The sequence below is a fragment of the Ipomoea nil genome, unplaced genomic scaffold (assembly GCF_001879475.1).
Source record: "Ipomoea nil cultivar Tokyo-kokei standard unplaced genomic scaffold, Asagao_1.1 scaffold0579, whole genome shotgun sequence".
Classification (NCBI taxonomy): domain Eukaryota; kingdom Viridiplantae; phylum Streptophyta; class Magnoliopsida; order Solanales; family Convolvulaceae; genus Ipomoea; species Ipomoea nil.
The window spans coordinates 335,770-361,643 of NW_017617007.1; the positions used below are offsets into that span (position 1 = coordinate 335,770).

The 25,874-nt window shown below is 33.0% G+C and overlaps 1 protein-coding gene and 3 long non-coding RNA genes across 5 annotated transcripts in view; 1 reads left to right on the plus strand and 3 right to left on the minus strand.

Annotated features, from left to right (window-relative positions):
* Window positions 1–117: 117 nt before the first annotated feature.
* Window positions 118–25,874, minus strand: part of LOC109174274 (B3 domain-containing protein At5g24050-like) — a 61,111-nt gene continuing 35,354 nt past the window's right edge. The window contains exons 4-7 of the mRNA XM_019323520.1: window positions 25,437–25,688; window positions 24,400–24,736; window positions 1,717–1,889; window positions 118–1,087 (exon numbers count right to left, since the gene is read on the minus strand). Of these exons, the coding sequence (XP_019179065.1) occupies window positions 262–1,087; window positions 1,717–1,889; window positions 24,400–24,540 (1,140 nt within the window). The 5' untranslated portion in view covers window positions 24,541–24,736; window positions 25,437–25,688 and the 3' untranslated portion in view covers window positions 118–261. The remainder of the gene's footprint in view (window positions 1,088–1,716; window positions 1,890–24,399; window positions 24,737–25,436; window positions 25,689–25,874) is intronic.
* On the minus strand, window positions 2,428–3,054 carry LOC109174280. The gene is made up of 3 exons (XR_002053045.1): window positions 2,920–3,054; window positions 2,766–2,847; window positions 2,428–2,515 (listed from the first exon to the last, which is right to left on the minus strand). It is a non-coding gene; the product is annotated as an uncharacterized LOC109174280 (long non-coding RNA).
* On the plus strand, window positions 14,448–16,967 carry LOC109174276. Of its 2 annotated transcripts, none has more exons than XR_002053040.1 (3): window positions 14,448–14,596; window positions 16,303–16,376; window positions 16,470–16,967. It is a non-coding gene; the product is annotated as an uncharacterized LOC109174276 (long non-coding RNA). The 2 variants fall into 2 exon arrangements; XR_002053041.1 differs by having other exon boundaries at window positions 16,306–16,376.
* On the minus strand, window positions 21,658–22,544 carry LOC109174277. The gene is made up of 2 exons (XR_002053042.1): window positions 22,485–22,544; window positions 21,658–22,017 (listed from the first exon to the last, which is right to left on the minus strand). It is a non-coding gene; the product is annotated as an uncharacterized LOC109174277 (long non-coding RNA).

Consider the following 25,874-nt stretch of genomic DNA (forward strand, 5'->3'; position numbering starts at 1 on the left):
TTTTTAATTGCATTGTCTGTCTTGAAAATAAATAAACACAAAAGATCAAAATAAAGCAACCACAAAAGAAAACCAAACACAAATAAGAGCATTTATATAGCAAAATAATCCCTACTCTCATTCAAAATGAACTGAACAGTATTTGATAGACATTCATAACAAAATTCAAAACTCTTTGAATTAGTTTCGAAAAACACAAAAAAGCATATACAAAGAGCATATTTGTATCTCCTAAATTGAAGTGGTAAGTTGATTAAAAGATCAAGAAAGCCTAACTAGAGCCATCCACAAGTCTACGCCAACCCGAATAGCCCACAATTGAACTATCATCTTGCTTTCAAATTTATTCCGTCTTCTTATTTCATTCCAAGTATTAGCTATGACGTAAGATACACTGGGAACTCCCCTTTCTTTCTTCATCTCCCACCTCCTCAAGCTCACCTTTGCTACTTCCATCATTGGTGTGATCAACGGAACTTCATCTATAGAACATACATTCTTCCCATTGCACTGACAAAGTAGAAGATGCTCTTCTTCCGTAAGGAACTCCTCCCTCACAAGCCTCGCTGGGATGGACAGCCTATTCTGGGTGCTGTTTACATCCGTTTTGGTAAGCTCCTTTTGAATCACCAATTTCTCGACACATACTGCCCGGTTACCAGCCCTTTGGAGAATAAAATTTCTGAATTCAACCGGTAGTCCTGGTGGTGGTTCTGGACCGTTGTTGGGCACCCCACTTCCCCTCTTTCGCTTCTTGGAATTGATCCTCTCTGCCACAGCATTTCCCGCAACCTCATCAGACTTTAACCTCCTCTTTAAAGAAGCTCTGCTGTCATCAATGCCACTGGAATGTGAAATATCAGATTCTAGTGTGTTTCTTCGTGCTGCACTTTGCACCACAGAATTCAAAACATTCGGCCAAGATAAGCCATAAAATGATCCCATCAATTTTTTCCTCCATTCCTCCTTATCAGGCACTGTATGGTTTGAAGGAATGATCAAACTCTTATTGAGATCGACCCCACAGTAATGATCATCATCATCATCATCATTGTAGCATGCTTTCTTTTCTTGCTTATCCTCCTGTTTCTCTTTCTCAAGTAGTAATCTCTCTTGCTTACACACCGCAAGTAGATAATCAAATCTGCAAGAAGCCGCAGGAAGGGTAATGTCAGCAAAGTCTTTAAGACGAACCATGATGAAAATAAACACCACACAACAAGGTATGTATTAAAAACTGAATATAGCAGATAAAGAAAGTGAGTTCAGAACAGAAGAAAAACTAAAGAAACTCTAGTTAAGAATGAATGAAGACTAAGTGTATCTGTGTATTTATTGAAAACTGAATATATAGCAGATATAGAAACTGAGTTCAGAACAGAAGAAATTCTAAAGAAACTCTAGTTAAGAATGAATGAAGACTAAGTGTATGTATTGTAAACTAAATATATAGCATATAAAGAAAGTGAGTTCAGAATAGAAGAAAATCTAAAGAAACTCTAGTTAAGAATGAATGAAGATCGAGTATATGTGTGTCTGCCTATATGTAGGGATGGATCATATACATAATACATATATACTAAATTTGTTTCCAAATCCCATCAGAAATCAAAATTGGGATAAAGCATGTTGAGTTACCGTTGGTATGAAGCTCTACTGTCATCACTGCCACTGGAATGTGAAATAACAAACTCTGGGGTATTGCTTTTCCTCCATTCCTCCTTATCTGGCACTGTATGGTTTGAAGGAGTGATCAAACTCTCATTGAGATCAACCGTACTTAAATGGTACTGATCATCATCATCATTGTAGCATCCTTTCTTTTCTTGCTTATCCTCTTGTTCCTCTTTCTTAAGTAGTAATCTCTCCTTCTTACACACCGCAAGTAGATAATCAAATCTGCAAGAATGGAAGGGTAAATGGGTAATGTCAGCAAAGTCTTTAAGATGAACCATGATAAAAATAAACACCACACAACAAGGTATGTATTAAAAACTGAATATATAGCAGAAAAAAGAAACTGACTTCAGAACAGAAGAAAAACTACAGACTGAACCATGATAGAAATAAACACCACACAACAAAAAATGTATTAAAAACTGAATATATAGCAGATAAAAGAAACTGAGTTCATAACAGAAGAAAAACTACAGACTGAACCATGATGGAAATAAACACCCCCACAACAAGGTATGTATTAAAAACTGAATATATAGCAGATAAAAGAAACTGACTTTAGAACAGAAGAAAAACCAAAGAAAATCTAGTTAAGAATGAATGAAGACAGTATATATGTGTGTGTGTGTATATGTAGGGATGGATCAAATACATAATACATATATACTAAATTATTTTCCAAATCGCATCAGAAATAAAAATTGGGATATAGCAAATATTGAATTACCGTTTGTAGTTTGCATGATCGTAGCACCCTTTCTTTTCTTGGTTATCCTCCTGTTCCTCTTTGTGAAGTAGCAATCTCTCTTGCTTACACACCTCAAGTAAATAATCGAATCTGCAAGAACCCCCAGGAAGGGTAATGTGAGCAAAGTCTTTAAGACAAACCATGATATGATGAAGACAAACACAGCAGAGCAAGGTAATGAATGAAGATTAAGGATATGTGTGTCTGAGTGCGTAAATGTAGGAATTAGGAAATTGAGTTGAGTTAAGTTGCCGTTGGTATGAAGATTAAGTATATGTAGGGAGGGATAGAGGTTTCCAAATTCATCAGAAATCAGAATTAGGAAATTGAGTTGAGTTACCGTTGGTATGATGAATCATACTGTACCGTTGGTAATGGTATGATTCCCTCCAAACTTCCGGCCGCTCCCCCGCCGACTCCGACTAATTAAAATTTCAAATATTCCTAATTTAAAAAAAAAAAAAAATAGAAATTAAAAGCGTCTCTTAGCTTACCGGCGACACTTCTAGGTGGAAGAGCAGCTCCGGCTGAGGCGATGATAAGAGCTCCACAACCACCGCTCCACCCCTCCTCTGCTCCTCCGCCGTCGCATTCTCGTCAGAGCTTCTGCGCTTTGCTGCGGAGGAGGACGAGGAGAGAAGAGACACTTCGCCATTCTCCCTGTGTTCACCAACATTAACTTTGATGATTATGTAATTAAGAACATAGAATTTATATGGATGACTAAGTCGTATAAATGTCACCCTAATCAAGACTAATCAATAATTAACTCATCTAATAAATACATCATAGCAAATATTATGTGTACGTGAATTTCCACAATGTTTGAGAAAATCATGACATTTTTTTTTATCAAAAGCATAAATAATATTTTGATATTGTTGAGTTGAAAATATTTATTATTTTATACTTCAAATTTTATTATATGTTAATTAAGAATGTTGATAAATAATTCTGATAAACTTTAAATTTAAGAATTAGTAGAAGTTTCAAGAAGGATTGGGGAATCAGTAAAAGTTCCAAAAATGATTGAGGAATAAGAAGTTCTCGGAAGGATAGGGGAATCATAAGAAGTCTCGAAAGAAATGGAAAATCAAAATATGTACTTAGAAGGATTGAGCCATCATAAGATTGTTACTATTCCCATAAGGCCTTCTTTTGGTGGTGAAAGTCCGTCAAAGTATCTATGAGGTCCCTATACTATAGTGTTTTGTTCAATTTAGTCATTTTACCTTAATTTTGTTCAATTTAGTTCTTGTACTTTTAACAGTGAAACAATTAAGGATAATAGCTTATATTTATGTATTTTTTTAGACATATTAATGTAATATATTCGCGGTAAAAATAATTAATTTTAAATATTTATAAAATAATATATAAGTTGGCATGTAAGTATGATGATGTGACATATATAATGTCAACGTCATATCAGCTATTGTCCTTAATTGATTCACTTTTAAAAATTTAGAGACTAAATTGAACAAAATTAAGATAGAAGAATTAAATTGAACAAAACACTATAATACAGGGACCTGATAGATACTTTGATCGTAAAAGTCTAATAATGAATATTGTATATATTGTATTTAATTTAATATATATACTCTGTATATATAAAATTATTATATATTTCACATTTATTTATTATATATTTAGATTTATAAAATGAAACTAACTAACTATATGCCAAGCACCTTGTGGATGGCACTCGGGTTAGACTCCAATATGGGAGGTTGTGAGCTTGACCCTTAATGGAGGCAAAATTACATTGTAATAGAGTCAGAAGCATTCAAAAAAAAAAAAAAAAAAAAAAAAAAAAAAAAAAACTAACTAACTATATATATAATAACAACAATAATAATATTATTAAGTATGAGCTTTTTGGACTTTATACTACTTATTCCCTCTCAATTCTTGAAATTCCCATATATATATAATAACAACAATAATAATATTATTACGTATGAGTTTTTTGGACTTTATACTACTTATTCCCTCTCAATTCTTGAAATTCTCAGTAATTATATTCCTGCAAACCAAACACTGAAATTTAAATTACCACTTTATTCTCACATTATTCATTTCCTATGGAATTATAATTCTTTTTCACCTAATTCCCTCCCTCCAACCAAACACCTCGTCATAATGGAGTAGCATACTCATCCTTCCATACTGCATATATATATATATATATATATATATATATATATATATATATATATATATATATATATATATATAATAATAATAATAATAATAATAATAATAATGGAGGTGGTCGAGTGGAACATTTGATTAATCAAGAGTACAGTTGGCCTTGAGATTTTATCTTAGTTTTTAATTTTTTTTTTTTTTTTAAATTCGATTGAGGTTAAGGATATGATGCTTGTTTTTGTCACTACCTTCACAATTGTTGTTTTTTACGACTACAACTGTTGGTCTATTATTGTTATTATATTAGATTTAATTTTTTTGTCCAAATATGTAAATTTTATAAAGTGAATAATATGAAGACCCTTATATAAAGCTTACAATAGAGTATATTTACAGTCATTATATCGTGATTCAGGATCTACAGTGCATTGTGGACCTTGGTTCAATACACATAATTTGACTTCATAATGTATAAAATTCATGTTCATAATGTATAGAATTTATGTTCATAATACACATACACATAAACATGATATAATGAACATGAATTATGTGCATTATGAACATGAATTATGTATATTATGAATATGAATTTTATGTATTATGTTAAGTGTTTATGTGTCTTTATTGTATTGTGTTTATGTGTATGTGTATTATGAACATAAATTCTGTATCTTATGAAGTCAAATTCTTTGTATTGGACCAGGATCCACAGTGCACTGTGGACCCTCATCCACGATATAAATTGTTGTATATTTAATGACCTACATATTAAACATGTCTTTAAAAAGGTTTCAGGCCAGATCAAACCTATTGTAGGCTTAAGCTTGAGCCTAAAAAAAAAGCTTACATATAGGCTCTAACCTAAGTTTTCATAGCACGCCCATGCCTAAGTTTTCAAAGTTTGGCCTAGCCTAACCTATTTCAATCCCTAAATATATACTCCGTAATAGAACTTCGATCAATTGCCAATACAATGATTACTGACAAAACAACTGTAGAGTTTATAAGAGAATTTTTACATGCAAACAAAAAAATCAAGTTACGTACTCTTTTGGTAAATTTATCAAAAAAGTAACCTGAGAAATTTGATATTTCTTGTACTTTAAAAGTTCTGGTTTGATCATTCTTGTTGCTTAGTAAGAGAAATAAAAAAACTTTTGATATTTTATTTTACACACCTGAAGATTGTGATCAAGTAGTGATTCCTTATTTTTACCAAGTCCATGTTCATTAGACTTAATTATGTCCCTAACAATAATTATACAAATAGAAGTGAGGTTGTATATTTGTATATTTATAACCTAATATACCTTGATATATTTTTTTTTTCATACCAAAACAAGAAACTATAATTTTCCAGTGATCAAAGAATCCAAGTTACACAGTGGAAGATCAAAAAAGATCTACACTCCGGTAACCAACGGATTTGGCCAACAAATGAGCTAAATTATTCTCACCTCTAGCTAGGAACAAAATTAATGCTAGCATCTTGGATAATAAATGATTGATTTTATGTTCAAATTGAAAAGACTATGGACAATTTTTAATCCTTACTTTGTTAGTAATCGATAGACAAAAAATGAGAAACATTACAAACCATGAGGAAGTAAAAGTTATATATATATATATATATATATATATATATATATATATATATATATATATATATATATATATATATATATATATATATATAATAATAATAATAATAATAATAATAATAATAATAATAATAATAATAATAATAATAATAAAACATAATAAGCTTCAATTAAGGTTATATCCTTGATTTATGTCCTTCTTTTTGTATGTAAATAATTATGTACATTGTACTTTAAATGTTATACATTTCAATGTTATTAGACAAAATTACCCTTACAACGTCATAACACCGTTAGTATTTAATTCTAACATTGATAACACATCATTATTATCATATACATATATCTATCATATCTTTTCCTATTTTTAATTATCATTTTATTAAAATCATTATATATTAATTTAATGCTTAATTATATTTTAATTAAATTTTTATGAATGATAAATTATATATGTGTGTCTACAAAATACATATATTATTTTGGTATATATAATTCAAATTATAATTTTTAATTAATTGTATTTATCAATGTTTTAATATTGGGCATAAATTTTCGCGCATCGCGCATACAAAATGTTAGTATTAAAATAAATGTTAGAGTTGAAATAATTTGTAATGAAAAAAAATAATATTTTTATATTAATTTATGAAAAATTATTACATTTTTGTTAAAATTATATTATATTACACACTTTTCTCATTAGTTTCATATAAGATCAATTTACTATATATGACAAAATCTTGTGTGAGACCATTCCACACATTCTTAACCGTGAGAGCATATCTGCCTCATAAAAGCTCACAACCACCAAACCATCGCATTCTCATGAGAATTGTTGTGCTTTGCTGCAGAGGAGGACTCTTTGCCCCCCAATGAAGAGAAGATAAGATACAATGCGACTCTATTCTCATCGGGTTGTCTCAACCAAGTTATGGTACTAAATTTTGAAAATGATTTTCAGACTAAGCGACATATTTAGTTTGTTGAAATATATTATTCAATTCAGTTAATAAGAAGATATTGGTTTTAAAATATTATATGCTATTAAATCTACTTTATTTTTATAAATTTATTAAGATTTCATATTTCTCTAATATTTTTCTTTTACATTATGTAGGAAGAAGAATACAATAAAGATGAAGATGTTGATAAGGCAGTACCTAGATACAGGGGTGGAGCCAGAATTTTTTTTCATTGGGGGCACAACATTACAATAAAAGAGATAGTTTGAAAAATAAAACACTTAAGAAGTATGGACATAAATATTATTGAATATGAGTAAAAAATAAAGCATATTAGAACTATATAAAAATATTCATAACAAAATATGAAACATAATTAATTTGATAAAATAATTAGAATAGAAAATACATTATAAATTACACATCTCATTATTAATATAAAAGAAGGTTAATGTAGTTATTTATAAAATTAGCTAGATCAAAGCAATTTTTTTATCAACTTTTTGAGAAAGTCATTTTGTATGTATCAACTATTAGTTAATTACTTAATTTACTAAACATCTTTTTAAAATTAGCTAATGTTATTAACTAATCAAATCACTAACCTAATCAGCTAATAGTTATTTACCAAACACTTTCTAGATGATTTTGACAAAGCAAAATAGACTTCTATACTTCAGAAATTAGGGGCCGTTTACTAACTGAAAATTTCCGAAAACTGGAAAAATAGAAAACAGAAAACATGTTTACTAGCACAGTTTTCCATTTTGAAAACTGAAAATAATTTCTGAAATTCTGAAACACACTTAAAAAAACTGTTTTTGAAATGAAAAACCGAATCATCCATTATCTATTTAGTTATATGTCACTACAACCACATTACTATGATTACATTCATTATCATCTTTTTTACTTATCACTATCTTCTATATTTTCTGCTTACTTTACTTATTTAAACATAATTTATTTGCTTACACTTTAAAGTTATACATTATTACATTATCAAAATTAAGAATTAAACTCTATATAATATTTTAGATTTTGATTGAACTCAATAGATTATTAGTTCGAATATTTTTAATTATGTTACATCATAATACAAGTTCGATCCAGATATCGGATATTGAAATTTCATATATATTAGAATTCAAAGTAAAAGTTATATATTCATATACATGTCATTCAAATGAATATATCCAAAAAAAAATATTTTAAATATTAGCTCAAAAAAATATTAATATTATCTAAACTAAAATTTAGGTGAAAACTGAAAAATTAGAAAATAGAAAACAGAGAACAGTTTTCAGTTAGTAAACAAGTTTTCTAAATAGAAAATAGAGAATAAAAAATAGAGAATGAAAACTGAAAAATTAGAAAACAGAAAACAGATAACAGTTTTCTCTTGGTAAACAGACCCGTGTTTTGAGGGACCTAACATTACGGGGTTTTTGACTGTAATGGGAATAGACATAGGTTTATTGACAATAATAGGAATGAGTTTTTTTTTTTTTTTTTTTTTTTTGACAAAAATAGGAAAACCGAGTTTGGGAAACGCGGTTGGGCTAAAAACCGCATTTCCCAAACTAGGTTGTGGCTGAAGGCCACGTCGCTAACAGCCGCATTTGGGAAATGCGGTTGTAGTATAATATACGACAACCGCGTTTCTCAAATGCGGTTGTCGTATACACAAAAACGAATTTGGGAAATGCGGTTGTCATATATTATACGATAGCTGCATTTCCCAAATGCGGATATGATTCTGATTTCCCCCGGCGCCGGCGACCAAAACGCGTTTTGTTGCATAAGTAAACTGGAAATCGCGTCGCCGTGGTCGCAATCGCAAAACGCGGCGAGGGCGGGGGCGATGTCGATGAACAATGCGGCGCAGAATCTCTCGCAGAACTACCTGATTGGGTCTCTGGTTAGGGAGGAAGGGCATATATATTCTTTCGCTTCCAGGGATAAGATTCTGTACACGGGGTCGGACAGCAAGAACATTCGGGTGTGGAAGGACAAGAAGGAATTCGCGGCGTTCAAATCCAACAGTGGGCTAGTGAAGGCCATCGTGATATCCGGCGACCGGATTTTCACGGGCCACCAGGACGGGAAGATTCGGGTGTGGAAGGAGAACCAAAAGAACTCGGGAGTGTACAAACGGGTGGGGACGATGCCGACGTTCTTCGACATTTTTAAGGCGTCGTTGAAGCGGAGCGCAGTGTATATAAAGCATTCCGACGCGATTTCCAGTTTAACCATGGATACGGAAGACGGGCTGTTATACTCTGCGTCGTGGGACATGACTTTCAAGGTGTGGAAGAAGGAGAGCTCCAAATGCGTGGAGTCTGTTTTGGTCGCCGGCGCCGGGGGAAATAGGAATCATATCCGCATTTGGGAAATGCGGCTATCGTATAATATACGACAGCCGCATTTCCCAAATGCGTTTTTGTGTATACGACAAACCGTATTTGAGAAACGCGGTTGTCGTATATTATACTACAGTCGCATTTCCCAAATGCGGTTGTTAGCGACGTGGCCTTCAGCCACAACCGAGTTTGGGAAATGCGGTTTTCAGCCCAACCGCGTTTCCCAAACTCGGTTTTCCTATTTTTGTCAAAAAATAAAAATAAAAAATTCATTCCTATTATTGTCAATAAACCTATGTCTATTCCCATTTCAGTCAAAAACTCAATATTACGTCCTAGATTACACTTTGACTCAAAATTTAAATGCACTTTTTTCCTAACAACTAGTAGTAATTGCTTGAATTAACTTTAAACACAACGGCTCTCATATTAAGTGGAACGATTTTTGTACTAAGGCGTTGTTTGGCAAACCTAGCTGAAAAACTATAAGCTAGGAGTTGAAAGCTGAAAATGAGCTGAAAACTGAAGAACTGTTAAGCTAGCTGTTATGATGGAAAGTGTTTGGTAAAATTAGCTTTTTGATAAGCTGATAAATGTAAAAATACTAAAAAGGACATCTTCATAAAATTTAAATTAGTTTGTTTACATATTAAAATTTAATATTTTGTCTTTAAAAAAAAAACTAGTATTTTCACCCGTGCGATGCACGGAATGGAATTGTTGTAATATATTAAGAATATTTAAATCGATATATAATTATTTAAGAGTTAATTTCACCAGAGGTCGTTTATATTTCCTGACAATTCCAAATTTAATCCTAGACTATAGTTATTAATTATTACAATTTATTCTATGTTACAACTCTTACGTTAATATTCTTACTATTATTATTAACACTTAATTGCTTTTAGATATTATTATTACCACTTATATTATTATTATTATTATTATTATTATTATTATTATTATTATTATATTATTATTATTATTATTATTATTATTATTATTATTATTATTATTATTATTATTATTATTATTATTATTATTATTATTATTATTATTATTATTATTATTATTATTATTAGTTTCTTTTCAAGTACTGTTAGTATATAATGGTCCAGAGGCACAATAATAATATAACCATAATTAAATATTCTTGTATTGTATTCTGAAGTTAATGCCATTTTTGGTCCTAGACTTATTGAGGCATTGACACTTTTCATCCTCCATAATAAAAATTGCCACTTAGTAGACACTGTTATTGATCATTGGATAGTTTTGATCCTCCGTCAATGAAGCCGTTTATTGACCGTGAATTAGAAAGGCTTTTCTGTCTTTTTATGTCTTATTCTTCTAATCTTGTTTAGACCAGCGCTGCTGTGACTCCGGTGAGGCGAGACTTGGCGGCTAAGTAGTAACTGTCGGTAGTGAGTAGCAGCGAGGTTCTTCTCCGGCGAGTTGTGGGTACGGCGGCGAGCATACGAGGCAGTAACTCCTTCCGGCGACGGACCAGTAAGGCAGATCTGGCGGTGCAGCAACAGATCCGCGCGATGTTGGGGCCTTCACCGATGGTTTTTTGTTCCGGCGAAGCAGAGAGTGCAGCAGGTCGGCGAACCCTCCTATGGTAAATAGCAGTTGTAGTTGTAGATGGCGTGATGTAGAATTTGCACCTGTAAGTCCTCCCTTCCATATTGACCACAAATATCCTTCCTATCTCTCTCTCTCTCTCTCTCTCTCTCTCTCTCTGACCACAACTACTTGGTGCACAACCTCAAAAACTCTGTTATTCTACCTGAAATTCATTTAAGTTTCAAGCTGAAAATGTGGAATCCGCTGCTCCCCAAAAATCGCATTGTCTGAGGTGTTGGAATGGCCGGTGTTGACTTCCTGGCTGCTGTAGCTTCATTCCCCAACCCGGATGATAAAATTCGGAGCACCAGCTTTGAGGTTAAGGAGGTGGTAACACTGGCAATGCTTCGATAAAACCCGGATGATAAAATTCGTCTTGGTCTTAATCCAAGGATCATATCTAAGGTTGCTGATGACTCGCATGGCGAAAGAATACTTGATGAGCTTGAAAGGGATGGTGTTGTTACATCTTTTATGGTGGTGTCCAAAGGAGGAAACTCACCATTCACATATGTCATTGTTGACAACCAAAAAAAAAAAAAAACCTCGCACGTGCATTTTCACTCCAGGATATCCACCCATGATATCTGAGGGTCTAATACCCAATTCAAAATTGTCTTCAGTGCTTGGAGTAAATATTGTCTACTTAGATGGAAGGCTGCATGAGACTGCTTTGATTGTAGTGCAGGAAGCAAAGAGTAGGGGCATACCTATTATAGTTGATGCAAAAAGGTTAAGGGAGGGGTTGGGTGATATTCCTAACTTTGCTAGTTATGTTGTATGCTCGACAAAATTTCTACAGGCATGGACTAACGCCCTTTCTATTCCAACTGCACTTGTTTCCATTATCTTGAGATTGATGTCAAATGTAAAATTCGTGATTATTAGTTGGGTGAAGATGGTTTCTTAATGTTAGAAAGGACGGAAGCGGATAACCTAAGTTTGAAGAAATGGATGTAACAGTGACCAATGGATGGAGAAATACAAGGATTATAACATAAAAAGACAGAAAAACCCTTCTAATTCACGGTTAACAAACGGCGTCATTGACGGAGGATCAAAACTGTCCAACGATCAATAACAATGGCTACTAAGTGGCAATTTTTATTATGGAGGATGAAAAGTGTCAATGCCCCAATAAGTCTAGGACAAAAAATGGCATTAACTCTTATATTCCGTGAGTCACAATAATAATATAACAATAATTAAATATTGTTCAATTCTATATTCTTCTAGGATTTCTATTACCATCATTAATTATTCCCAAATTTACCATAATTAAATAATTTGACCAATTATAAAGAAAGATTATTAAATAATGCACGGGACAATTGTTTAATTAAAAATTTTTAAAATTCATTAATAAAACATAAGGTTCTCATAGTTTTTTCTTAGAAACTCTTTAATAAAGTATTTTTTTTTTAGAAATTGGTGGGCCAAACCGCCTACGGTAGTTTGCGGTGGATAGATCTCGAAAAAATACGCATTTTCAAAAAAATATTTGTCCAAAACGGACAACAGAGTCAAAAGTTATGCCTTGCCGAACTTTTGACACTTTACAACTTAAAATAAAAAATAAAAAATTAAAGGCCGGTTGAGCCGGCGAGGCGGCCGCTAAGGAGGACGATTCCGGCCTTCCTCGCCGCGGGCAGCGACATGATTTTTGCAACACTGATATATAATATTAGAATAGAATTTTAACGCATAATTATTGTACGAATAGGGAAGTAGAAATCAATATATTTTATTAGGAAGAGAGATTTTGTAGGAATTGGGCGGGAAGTTAAAATTTCAGGATTTTGTTTTTATATATAGTATAGATTGTATTACATAATTTTATAATATTACAATAGAATTTTAACGCAGAATTATTGTACGAATAGGAAAGTAGAAATCAATATATTTTATTAGGAAGAGAGATTTTTTAGGAATTGGGCGGGAAAATTTCAGGATTTTGGTTTTATATAGTATAGATTGTATTACACAATTTTATAATATTAGAATAGAATTTTAACGCAGAATTATTGTACGAATGGGAAAGTAGATATTAATATATTTTATTAGGAAGAGAGATTTTTTAGGAATTGGGCGGGAAGTTAAAATTTTAGGATTTTGTTTTTATATATAGTATAGATTAACATTTTGAAATAAAACTATTAGCATAATCATGATCTAGCATCTCATAATGAAGTAGCAATATTGTTGCAAATCAAATAATAATAATAATAATAATAATAATAATAATAATAATAATAATAATAATAATAATAATAATAATAATAAAAATAATAATAATAATAATAATAATAATAATAATAATAATAATAATAATAATAATAATAATAATAATAATAATAATAATATTTGCGGTGAAAGTTGCGGATAAAGGAGAAGAGAAAATGGTTTTAATTGGGAATGATAAATTATGTCATTTCTTTAAAATAATAAGAATAAAGACGAAAAAAATTAAGAAGCTAGGAGCTTATTTTGAATTGCGGTAGCATTCCAAAATAAGCTCTTATTTTAAGCTAGGAGCTTATTTTCGGAACATTACCAAACAAAGCTTATAGCTTATTAGTAGCTTAAAATAAGCTATAAGCTCTAAAATAAGCTCTGTCAAACAGAGCCTAAATGCTTAGACTCCCAGCTCCTGACCATTATTGGCGATGTTTGATGATCATTATGGTAATTAATATTTCGCGTTGGATACCCGTATACTTATCCAATTATCATGTCAGCCGCTATTGACAAAAAGACTATAATAATATTTGCATATGTTACAATCCTTTAACAAGCTTTTAGTATTTATTTTGTTTTCTTTTAATTATTTCTAGAAAACGAGTCCATTTATAGTTGGCCCAAAAAAAAAAAAAAACTTTTGGTCACAATGTTATTACGGAGTATTAAATGTACAAAGAATTGTATCTGTAAAAGAACTATTTCAATCCTTTTAATTTATGCTTTCTCTATTGATGTTTTGCCCAATAAATATTATCTAATATGAACATTATATTTGTTATCTATTGATGTTTTAATCCCTGCTTCTAATGCACTCCAATAACTAGAAAAGGAAAAGACAATGCAAAAAGAAAATAACAGATTTGCAAGACTTGTATATATGAGAAGTGTAGCTGAAATATTTTATGAGGATACATTCTACATCTCCTGAAAAGAAGAAAGTGGAATAGATAATAAAACTTCTTTAATTTTTTAAAATGCAAACGAATCAATTATTATTATACAATAATAACGAAATCAAAAAGTCGGGCAAAACATAGAACCATACAGAAGTGAACCATACATCAATGGCTCGGTCAGTGGCAGTCGCCGTTCGTGGAGGGGTCGGTCCGGGCAGTCATTCTCGCCGGCGACGCCGCCCTCGGCTTCTTCGTACAGAGTCGCGGAGGCATCGTCGTTCTGCACGGCGACGGACGGCGCACCGGTGGGGTCTGCGAGGTTAGTGCCGGTTCTCATGGTTTTTAGTCATATTCCGTGCGATTTTGAAATTGGTAATTTGGGTTGTTTTCCTGGAGCACATGGATGCTCGAATTGGGCTTTTGGCAGTTTGCTTGTTGTGCATTCGTAGCTTGATTGGGGTCTGCCGGCATGCATGTTGCACTAGACAGATAGGCAACCATGTAGCATTTAAAAATCCCCAATTTTAGGGTGGGGGTAATCTGTTTTTGATTTGTTGATAAACTTCTTCTGTAGTTTACTCTCTAGAAAGCACAAATGAAGCAGATAAGTCCAAACTTGAAACAGTTATTAGGAGTTTATGGGTAAAGTTCAGTATTAATCAATGAATTCAGCTTTCACCATGCTTTTATAATTGACTGTAATGGTTGGTGGCTGGTTTTTATTATGGAGCTGAACTACATAATATATAATACAGTATTTCTGTCATTTATCAATTTTTTTTTTTTATGTAATGAATAATTTAGTAAAGTTGAATATTACTCCAAACCTACAGTTTAGGAAGATGAGTAATAATATAATAGAATCAATGGTGGCCCTTGCACTGTGATATTAATCCAAACTGCAATAACATCTTTGTTAGAGATATATACTTATATTAGTGCTCTCTTTGTTAGACCATTTTGTCAGTTTGCATACAATTTAAAGATTAAGTTAGCATTTTGGTGGCCCTTATGTTAACATTTTAACATTTTGTTTTGGTTTTAATTAGAGTTGATAAATTCAGTTTATTATGAAAACAAGCTGAACTTTCAGAATTTTGCAGATTTTCCTTTGACTCGAAACACCAGCCATTCACTATTTTTTTGCACCGCATTGCAGCCTGGCACATCATCTTGTAAAAGCTCCATTCGTTCACTAATTGTTTCTCTGCTAATCTGTTCAAAGTAGGTGTAAGTAGAGTCTCCACTTGCTAGAATGGATTAAAACAAAGATAATCCACTTAATCAAGAAGCTGTTTGAAGAATCTATACTCTTTGTGCATTCTTAGAGTGCAATAAGTGGCCTGGCCCCTTTTGGCTCTGTCATGAAAGCCAGATGGCCTCTTAGATTTCTCTTCACTTCTAGCAAACGCTTTTAATGGATTATAATTTTGCTTCAGTAAGATTCTTCTAGTGAAGTTAAGGAGTCGAATGGGGAAAAATGGCTGAATTATTATAATTTTAATTTGCTTCAGTTTGATACTGCCAGTGATAGCTAAGGAGTAGAATGAGGAAAAATTGCTGAATTAAGAAATCAAGGTGGTCTTGGCTTGTGTTATCTGGTTTTATTTAGTTTTGCCCTTTCGACATTTCTCGCTTCCTACACTATTAGTGTATGTAATCATGCAAGCATTGAAGATTATTGAGAGTTTATTCTTTACCTAGATGAATTGTTTGGGTTGCCTAATATATTTACATATAATCTTCTAAGTATCAGTGTATGTAATCATGTAACTACTGGTTCCCACTTGTCTGTTGACATTTTTTGCTTCAGTTTGATACTACTTGAAAACACGTCAGTTTCATGCTTTGAAGTCACCATGGTCTGAAATTATATGCTTTGTTTCAAGTTTCATTTGCACTAATCTAGTGGGGCATGTCTTTGTGTTGCTCCAGGTCGTGATGATCAACAACCGGTGTATTTAAGCAACCGGTGTATACTGCCTCGTGCATCAGCTACACGCGCCCTTCATCCACCCATCCAAGAAGTTGATCCAGGCTACGAGGATGACACCGGTCCACCCACGGTTCACCACGTGCCCCCTCCAAGTCCCAACACGGTACGCCTACTCCACCTGTGATTCCTCTACCCCGTTTCTATCCGTGTTTGAGGCATATTTAATCTTGATTGTTTGGGATCCGTTTTGCCGTAGGGGTTTGAGCAGGAATTCGCGTCCATGACTAGGGAACTTCTTTCAATAGCCACACGGATTGCAGAGTTAGTACGCAAAAACCCCATCCAAGCTCGCATGCACCCAAATTTCCAAACGATCGCCATCGTGGCGAATTTGTTGAGGGGGTTAATACCGGAGCCGACGGAGGACACACCCCACCCCAACCCCGAACCAGCTGAGGCACCAGCCACGACATCTGGCCATCAGGACGACGCTCTTTCGCAGGACACGGAGTTTTAAAGCCACATGTCCGGGCATAGGTGATATAGAAATGAACGCCTTCGGCTAGTGTTTTAAAGCGGCGTCCAACGACTGGTGTAATTGCCGTGTCCACATTTGTATTTAATAGGAATGGTGGTTAGCTCCGTCGTACTATACGGCACACCCCCACCCACGCTCTCCAACTCTTTGCAATTAAGAAATTAGGCCGCTGTGTTCACAACACAAAACCAGGTGCATTGCAATTCATGCACAAATCATTGGTCATTATAATAAATTGATTTTATCAACTTTATTTAATACAGGTGGCTGAATTTTTTTTTTTTTTTTTTTAAATTTCTAAATTATTTTTTTAATAATTGAATTGGTAACCTGGTAGCAACCTGCAAAAAAAGTTAATTGAACAAATTTAACATGTTAGTGTGGTTAATTAGCATTTAATTTAGTTCGTGGTGGGAATTGAGCACTTAGCAGTAGTAGATAAGCTTATTTGACACTTCTCCCTAAAAATAATGATGCATTTTAGTTCATCAATTATGCAATTCTACTTGTACATTTTTATATTGTTCTTTTAGTCGTTGCATATTGCATATCCCTAATTTTACAAAAACAAAAAAAAAAAAAAAAACAAAAAACAAAAAACAAAAAACAAAAACAAAAATTGTGATTTTCATTACTCTAACAACTAAGTAGACATGTTTGGCACTCATATTTTATATGCATTTCAATTCCTCACACTAGATATGTTTGAGTTTTGAAACTCAAGATTTTATATGCTTCTCACATTTTGTATCTTTGTTTTAATATTTTGTACATTAGCGGCGGGAGAAAAGAAAGTTAAAATTTTTCATGCTCAAAAGAATACTGTTCCTACTAATAATATCGGGTCATGACATTTTTGATGAAAGAATTTGGGTTCTCAATTCTTTTTACTCGGCAACAAATTTAAAAATGCTTTGGATTCCAATTGTGGATGATCATGTAGCATGGAGAAATGAACAGTTTGAAAAATTGGTAGTGAAGATGTGATTTTTGTCAATGGATGATCCACGGAAACAGATTTCACAAAAATTCATTAGATTCGTCAAGAAAAATCTCTCATCTACCTTTCACATTGAAAAGGAGCCCGTCATCATTTCACTAGACAAACAAGGAAATTAAAGATCATTCATTCAAATGCAATGCACATGATGCTGATATGGGATCCTCGTAATATTGAAGGACAATCAATGAGAATCCAGAAACGAGACAATATAATCCAATTTATCGGAAAAGAGATGAAAGAAAGGACTCAAGGTATTGATAGTTTGATAACTGATATTGATGAATTGATAAGTCATTTGGCTTGTGAAGTTAATGACAAGATAAATGCTTGGTCACGGGACATTCTGAATAAGATAGAACAATTGGTTTGTTCTTATTTTACTCTCTTTCATTACATTTACGGTGTTACTAACATATAATTTCTAACTATGCAATTTGGAAAGCATACAAATACCACGAATATAATAAATGATTTGCAATTTTATCACTCAAAAAATTTTACATTTAAATTTCTTTGTTTTATCTAAATTATGTCATTTTGTAGCATTACTTACGTATTTTGCTTTCATTCATATTCAGAAATCTACTTCAAGTATGTACACAAGTGAAAGATAAATTACTCTATGACAAAGAGAAAAAGCTTGGAGTCTTGACCTTTTGCTGGAGAATATTGATAATATCATAAAGTCTTGGGTAAGTCCATTTTCAACCTCTTACTAATAACAACTATAAAATCTTATATTGTTTGAAGGGGTAGGGATCACAAAAATTAACTACAATATTTTTTTTAAGTAATTAAGTACACAAAATTTATTTTCAATTCTTTAACATTCCATATGCTAATAAAATATTGTTTAATATATTATTTGTTGAAACAATCAATTTTGTAACACTTCCTTATTTTCGATCTTTCACCAGATTATTCAAGAAAATCACATTTTCTTATATGGTGGAATGATGCTAAATGGGTTCGAGAGTTCACTTCTAAAGTAATTGAAGTAAGCTCTAAAACTCACTCAAATATAAAGTTGGCTTATGTAAGTTAAAATGAAATGATAAGAGCAAGCATTAGTGAAGAAAACATGGGTCATATATTGACTAGTCCCTACCATGTTTGGTGGTTTTGGGCGCGACTCCAAAGCTCTTTCCTATCAAGGATCAGTTATTTAAATGCAACAAGTCCGGTTGGTGATGAACGCAATAATGAAATTGCACGAGGGTTCAAAAATCTGTTGGCTTATATATGAAAGTGAGAGCGCAACAATAAAAGGGTGGGCATTGTTAAGTAAAGGGCAAAAAGTGATTGTTAGTGGATATGGAACTAAAATATTGAGTCATGAATATCAGAATTGGACGAAAAGCATGGCTCCACAAAGTTTTGGCCAAGCATTCAAAGATTATTGCCAGATGATTTCTTCTTGTTCATTCAATATCCATCCTTATTGTGCTCTTGAATACCCAATCACTTTGGAAGAAACTATAGAGAATGAAAAATGTCCCGAGTGCTCCTATCATATGCAAAAGTTCATCACTTTTACATGTAATCATGGTGATATTTGATTACAAGGATGATGGAAAACCTTTTCATGGCTAGGCATTCAAAGACAAGCACATGAGCAGGCTTGTTTTCTCTTGTGCAGTATATTACCACCTACTTTGTGTGTATGAGAAATTGCTTCCGATTGATAATTTATGTATTGTTTCTTTATACAATAATTTCCGAAGACTTATACCACAAAAGAAAATTGCTCATGGAAAATATAATGTGTATAATTCAGCTAAAAAAGTTATACTTAAGTCTTCAACAGAGACAAAAGTAATAGGTAAATTAGTACAATAAATTTTTGGTACAAACTAAACTTTTCTCATCGAGACAATTTTTATTTTGAACTAAAGATTTCATACCCAAAACAAATATTTTATTTAAAAATATAATTCTATGATTCCTTTAGTATAATTAAGTAGTGGCTAATGCTTAATTTGCTAATTGATCAATTGCCATTTGAATCGCCAATCTATTATAATTGTTGATTTAACCTAGTGGTCTGGTACTTAGCAATAATCCAGTGTGTGTTGTTGTTAAGGAGAATTATATTTGATTATGTGGTCCAATGGTACCCGGGTTGGACTTCCATTTGGAAGGTTGTGAGTTCAAACCTCAGTGGAGGCATTATTAGAGCTAGTAGCATTCAAAAAAAAAAAATATTTGATTATCTGGTTGTAATAAATTGGTGAGTTTTGTTCATTAGGATTTGTGTCTTTCTTGTTTTTAATGCTATCAATTGAATTATTTTATGAGTTTTATTTGATAATCAGTTGGTAAGGGAAATAACTATAGATGTCTCGTAGTTATCAACAAATTTAGGATGGATTGATGTCTGAGCCATTGTTCGGTTTGCTATAACCAAGTCTGTTTTGCAATTATTATAGGCCTATCTTTGCAACTATGATCTATTGCATGAACCATTGCGAAAATAAATCTATAACTATAACCTGTTATTCATTGAATTCTTATCACTTGCATCTTGTGTTTGTTGCTAGTTTATATTTGAATCTTTTTATTTCACGCAATTAAACCCCATGTGGATACAATCCCTACTCACCATTATATTGTTTTTTTAGGAGTAGGAATTTATTTTGGCAGTTGACACCCAACCAAAATTTGGTGTTGTTGCCGGTGGACGGCTTGTAATTGTTTTTTTTTTTTTTTTTTTTTTTTTTTTTTTGCTTATTGTATTTATTTTCCAGTTTATGCCTCGTTCTTCTAGTACAAGTGATTTGCAATTTGATCCTGATATTGATAGAATAGAGTGTAGGCTAAGGAAAGAGGCATGAGAAGCAAAACAAGTGTCATCGTTTGGGAAGAGATTACTTTAAGAGAGTTGGCTAATCCTATGTTAACGAACAACCCTTGTGCTGTTGTGCATTACTTTTCCAAATATTCGAAAACCATTTTGAGGTAAAATCTGGACTAATCCATTTGTTGCCTATTTTTCGTGGTCTTGCAGGTGAAGATCCTTACAAACATCTCAAGGAATTTCGATCATGTTGTGTGTTCAACTTTAAGCCCACAAGGACTAACAGATGATCAAATTAGATTGAGAGCATTTCCCTTTTCATTAATTGATAAGGCTAAGGATTGACTATTTTATTTGTCCCCATTCAATTACCAAATTTAGTCCTTGAGTATTGAATCATTTCCAATTGTACGTAATCCACTATAAAGTTTTTCATGTGTGAATTATAATTGAAAATGATTCAATACTCAATGACTAACTTTGCAAATGAGTGCGGGGTGGTCAAAGGAATAAATCCGGAATTAACTATAATATATATTACATACAAAAATGGTTACACAACTTCAAAACTCGTGTTTTTAACATAAAATTGAGGTGATGGACTAAAACGACAATTAAATGAACAATTCAGTGACTAAATGGGATCACATGTATAATTAATGGATTGAGTTAACCATTATAGCATAATTGAAGGACTAAAACGGTCATTCTCTCTTAATATATTCTTTAATTTATTTTAATCCACTTTTCATAAAATCAAAATAAATCCATAGTGCCCAATGTTGCAAAAATCACGCTTAGGCGGCGCCCGGCAACATCAAGGAATGCAAGAATCTGCCTCCTCCAAGGCCGGGTTCATAGGCGGCCAGCTAGATAATTTTCTTCAAGTGTTAATGGTTGGAAGTTCAACTCTCAATGGAAGTGGGCTATTGACCTTCTTAATTTGAGATGGTGAATGTTTACAGTGTGCACTCTTAAATAGTTCAATGCATTTTACTTGTATATGGCTCTCATTTTACTTGTAAGCTTTGCTAAAAAAACACCCATTCACTACATCTTAGAACACTTAAGAGATATACCTAAATCCTGTATCATCCCATTCCCCTAAAAGATAGCAAATCCATTATATATAGCATTTTCCTAGACAGATTGTGATGTAGCTTACAAATAGCTATTTGCCTCTTAAAGAATCAATGTTGCAACAGTAAAAATGCTTAAATTTTACCTAGACTAGATACATACTCTGAATTGTTGCAACAGTAAAAAATCCCCTCCCTCCTGTGTTTGAGATTGCTTTTGTAATACTACCACACTGAAGCATAATCAGAATATATCGGGTTCAAATCCATCAGGATAAAACCTCCGAACTCGAGGGGCTACTTTCAATGCTTGCCATGCTCTTATTAGGTATACTTTTCTCCCAGTGCAACACTTCCAACTGCTGCTCCCATAACCAAAGGAGTTGTCTGAAACCCAAAATGCCAAAGAGCATTCATTATACTTTCACCTCCAGAAATAGTATCTTCAAACTACATCAATACAATAGATACTTCTGTTTTAGTCTATAGACCATATGAAGAAATTCAACCAAAAGAGAAAAGAAAAAACTAATCAACTTTTCATATTATTAAATGTTTCCATACTCTGTACTCACAATTCACAACCAATCAATAACAAATATCAAGAACAAAGAAACTTTGATCTGATATGCAATTGCAATGATAATACAATGCCTAGACTGCCCTGTTAGCACCATGACCAGGCATTAGAGTTTTCCTTAAAAAGGGAATAAAAATAAAAACTTTCTAAAAGGAATTCCCAGCCCACAAGACTTGCTGATTATATTATAAAAACTTCCTAGTCTGCAGTTTCGGAACTTTAAACCATTTCTGGAAGATGGAACTAATTAAGCTAAAAGTAGAAGAAGATTTACCATATTGGAACTTCAGACGAGGAACGAATTCAATTTCGAACCTTGTTCTCTCTGCAATGAGTATTTTGGGCCATGTAATCAGCAGAAAGTAACAAATAGAAGCAGTGAATTGAAGTCAGTATACTAGGAAAAAGAGGTCATAGTTACCTCATACTCGCATATGGGAATAGTCTTTAAAACTACTACCTCATATCTATCTATAAATGCCACAATCAATGTCTCCAAAGTAGGCAGTCTTGTTTCTCAAAATTGTATTCAAATCCTTACGTTGGTTCTGCACAATAAGGTATAAATTACAAAGTAGAGTCTCAGATTCTACAAAACTAGAATTTCAACCATAAATGTACATAGAACGGGAGTACTAATGAGTAGCATATCAATGTTTGAGCATGCAGATAATGCCAATCTTAGGTTTATAGATGAATATTGAATATAAGCTGTATAAAATTGGGAACAATCCAGGTCAGAAGAACATACAGTTGTGCAGTGGTGATTTACATTGTCTATAATCACACAAAGCTTATAAATTAATGATTCAAAACAGTTCCTGTCATAGCACTTCACTGAGATCTCAATGAAAAAACACTATGCAAACTACCAAGATATTTTAGATGAATAGATCACATTTTTCAATATCACTTTCCGACAGAACTCAGCTAGGACATATAGATTCTATCTTCAAATTTGAAGATGAATTTGTGTTTCAATGGGAAGAGGAGGAAGGATTAGACTATTAGAGGGGTAAAACTACACACAAAATCAACTGAACCCCAGAAAATTTAAAATAGTAGAAGAAATAACATTCAGATAAACAAACTGTTTTAATCCACCACAATTTCAACAATGACATTAGCTAGCAACAAAGTTTTGAGAAGGTTAGCAAAACATCTTACCTGAAGTGGTTCCCTTCTGATTGAAAGCAATCAGGCTTTGATCCAAGTTTAATGAACTTCATCTTGGCAACTTCAAGATTTGTTCCTCCTTGAAACTTTAACTCTTATATATACTTCAATGTTACTAAACTGATCACTGTAAAATTAAATACCTGTGTTCATTGGCAGACAGACTAAAAGATCAAATACATCCGGAGTTCCAGAAACAGAAAATAGAAAACACTCAATATAAAGAACAATTTAAAGACATCCAGAAGAAGAAGCTGCACCGATATTATGAATTCCATAACACAATTAAAGGCATTTATATAACAAAATAATCCCTACTCTCAATCAAAATGAACTGAACTGAATTTGATAGACATTCATAACAAAATTCAAAACTCTTTGAATTAGTTTCAAAAAACACAAAAAAGCATATACAAAGAGCATATTTGTATCTCCTAAATTGAAGTGGTAAGTTGATTAAAAAAAGATCAAGAAAGCCTAACTAGAGCCATCCACAAATCTACGTCAACCCGAATAGCCCACAATTGAACTATCATCTTGCTTTCAAATTTATTCCGTCTTCTTATTTCATTCCAAGTATTAGCTATGACGTAAGATACACTGGGAACTCCTCTTTCCTTCTTCATCTCCCACCTCCTCAAGCTCACCTTTGCTACCTCCATCATTGGTGTGATCAACGGAACTTCATCTATAGAACATACATTCTTCCCATTGCGCTGACAAAGTAGAAGATGCTCTTCTTCCGTAAGGAACTCCTCCCTCACAAGCCTCGCTGGGATTGACAGCCTATTTTGGGTGCTGTTTACATCCGTTTTGGTAAGCTCCTTTTGAATCACTAATTTCTCGACACATACTGCCCGCTTACCAGCCAACTGGAGAATTAAATTTTTGAATTTAACTGGCAGTCCTGGTGGTGGTGGTTCTGGACCGTTGTTGGGCACCCTACTTCCCCTCTTTCGCTTCTTGGAATTGATCCTCTCTGCCACAGCTTCTCCCCCAACCTCATCATACTTTAATCTCCTCTTTAAAGAAGCTCTGCTGCCATCAGTGCCACTGGAATGTGAAATAGCAGATTCTGGTGTGTTGCTTCGTGCTGCACTTTGCACCACAGACTTCAAAGCATTCTGCCAAGATAAGCCATAAAATGATCCCATCAATTTTTTCCTCCATTCCTCCTTATTAGGCACTGTATGGTTGGAAGGAATGATCAAACTCTTATTGAGATCAAGCCCACAGTACTGATCATCATCATCATCATTGTAGCATGCTTTCTTTTCTTGCTTATCCTCTTGTTTCTCTTTCTCAAGTAGTAAGCTCTCTTGCTTACACACCGCAAGTAGATAATCAAATCTGCAAGAACCCGAGGGAAGGGTAATGTCAGCAAAATCTTTAAGACGAACCACGATGACCATACAACAAGGTATGTATTAAAAACTGAATATAGCAGATAAGAAACTGAGTTCAGAACAGAAGAAAATCTAGAGAAACTCTAGTTAAGAATGAATGAAGACTAAGTGTATCTGTGTATGTATTGAAAACTGAATATATAGCAGATAAAAAACTGAGTTCAGAACAGAAGAAAATCTAAAGAAACTCTAGTTAAGAATGAATGAAGACTAAGTGTATCTGTGTATGTATTAAAAACTGAATATAGCAGATAAAGAAACTGAGTCCAGAACAGAAGAAAAACTACAGACTGAACCATGATAGAAATAAACACCACACAACAAGATATGTATTAAAAACTGAATATATAGCAGATAAAAGAAACTGAGTTCATAACAGAAGAAAATCTACAGACTGAACCATGATGGAAATAAACACCCCCACAACAAGGTATGTATTAAAAACTGAATATATAGCAGATAAAAGAAACTGACTTTAGAACAGAAGAAAAACCAAAGAAAATCTAGTTAAGAATGAATGAAGACTAAGTATATATGTGTGTGTGTATATGTAGGGATGGATCAAATACATAATACATATATACTAAATTATTTTCCAAATCCCATCATAAATCAAAATTGAGAAATAGCAAATGTTGAGTTACCTTTGGTATGAAGATCTGCTGTCACTGCCACTGGAATGTGAAATAATAGACTCTGGGGTGTTGCTTTTCCTCCATTCCTCCTTGTCAGTGTGGTTTGAAGGAGTGATCAAACTCTCATTGAGATCAACTCCACCTAAATAGTATTGATCATCATCACCATTGTAGCACCCTTTCTTTTCTCGCTTATCCTTCTGTTCCTCTTTGTGAAGTAGCAATCTCTCTTGCTTACACACCTCAAGTAAATAATCAAATCTGCAAGAACCCCCAGGAAGGGTAATGTGAGCAAAGTCTTTAAGAGAAACCATGATATGATGAAAAATAAACACCACACCACAGCAGAGCTGAGTGCGTAAATGTAGGAATTAAGAAATTGAGTTGAGTTAAGTTGCCGTTGGTATGAAGATTAAGTATATGTAGGGAGGGATAGAGGTTTCCAAA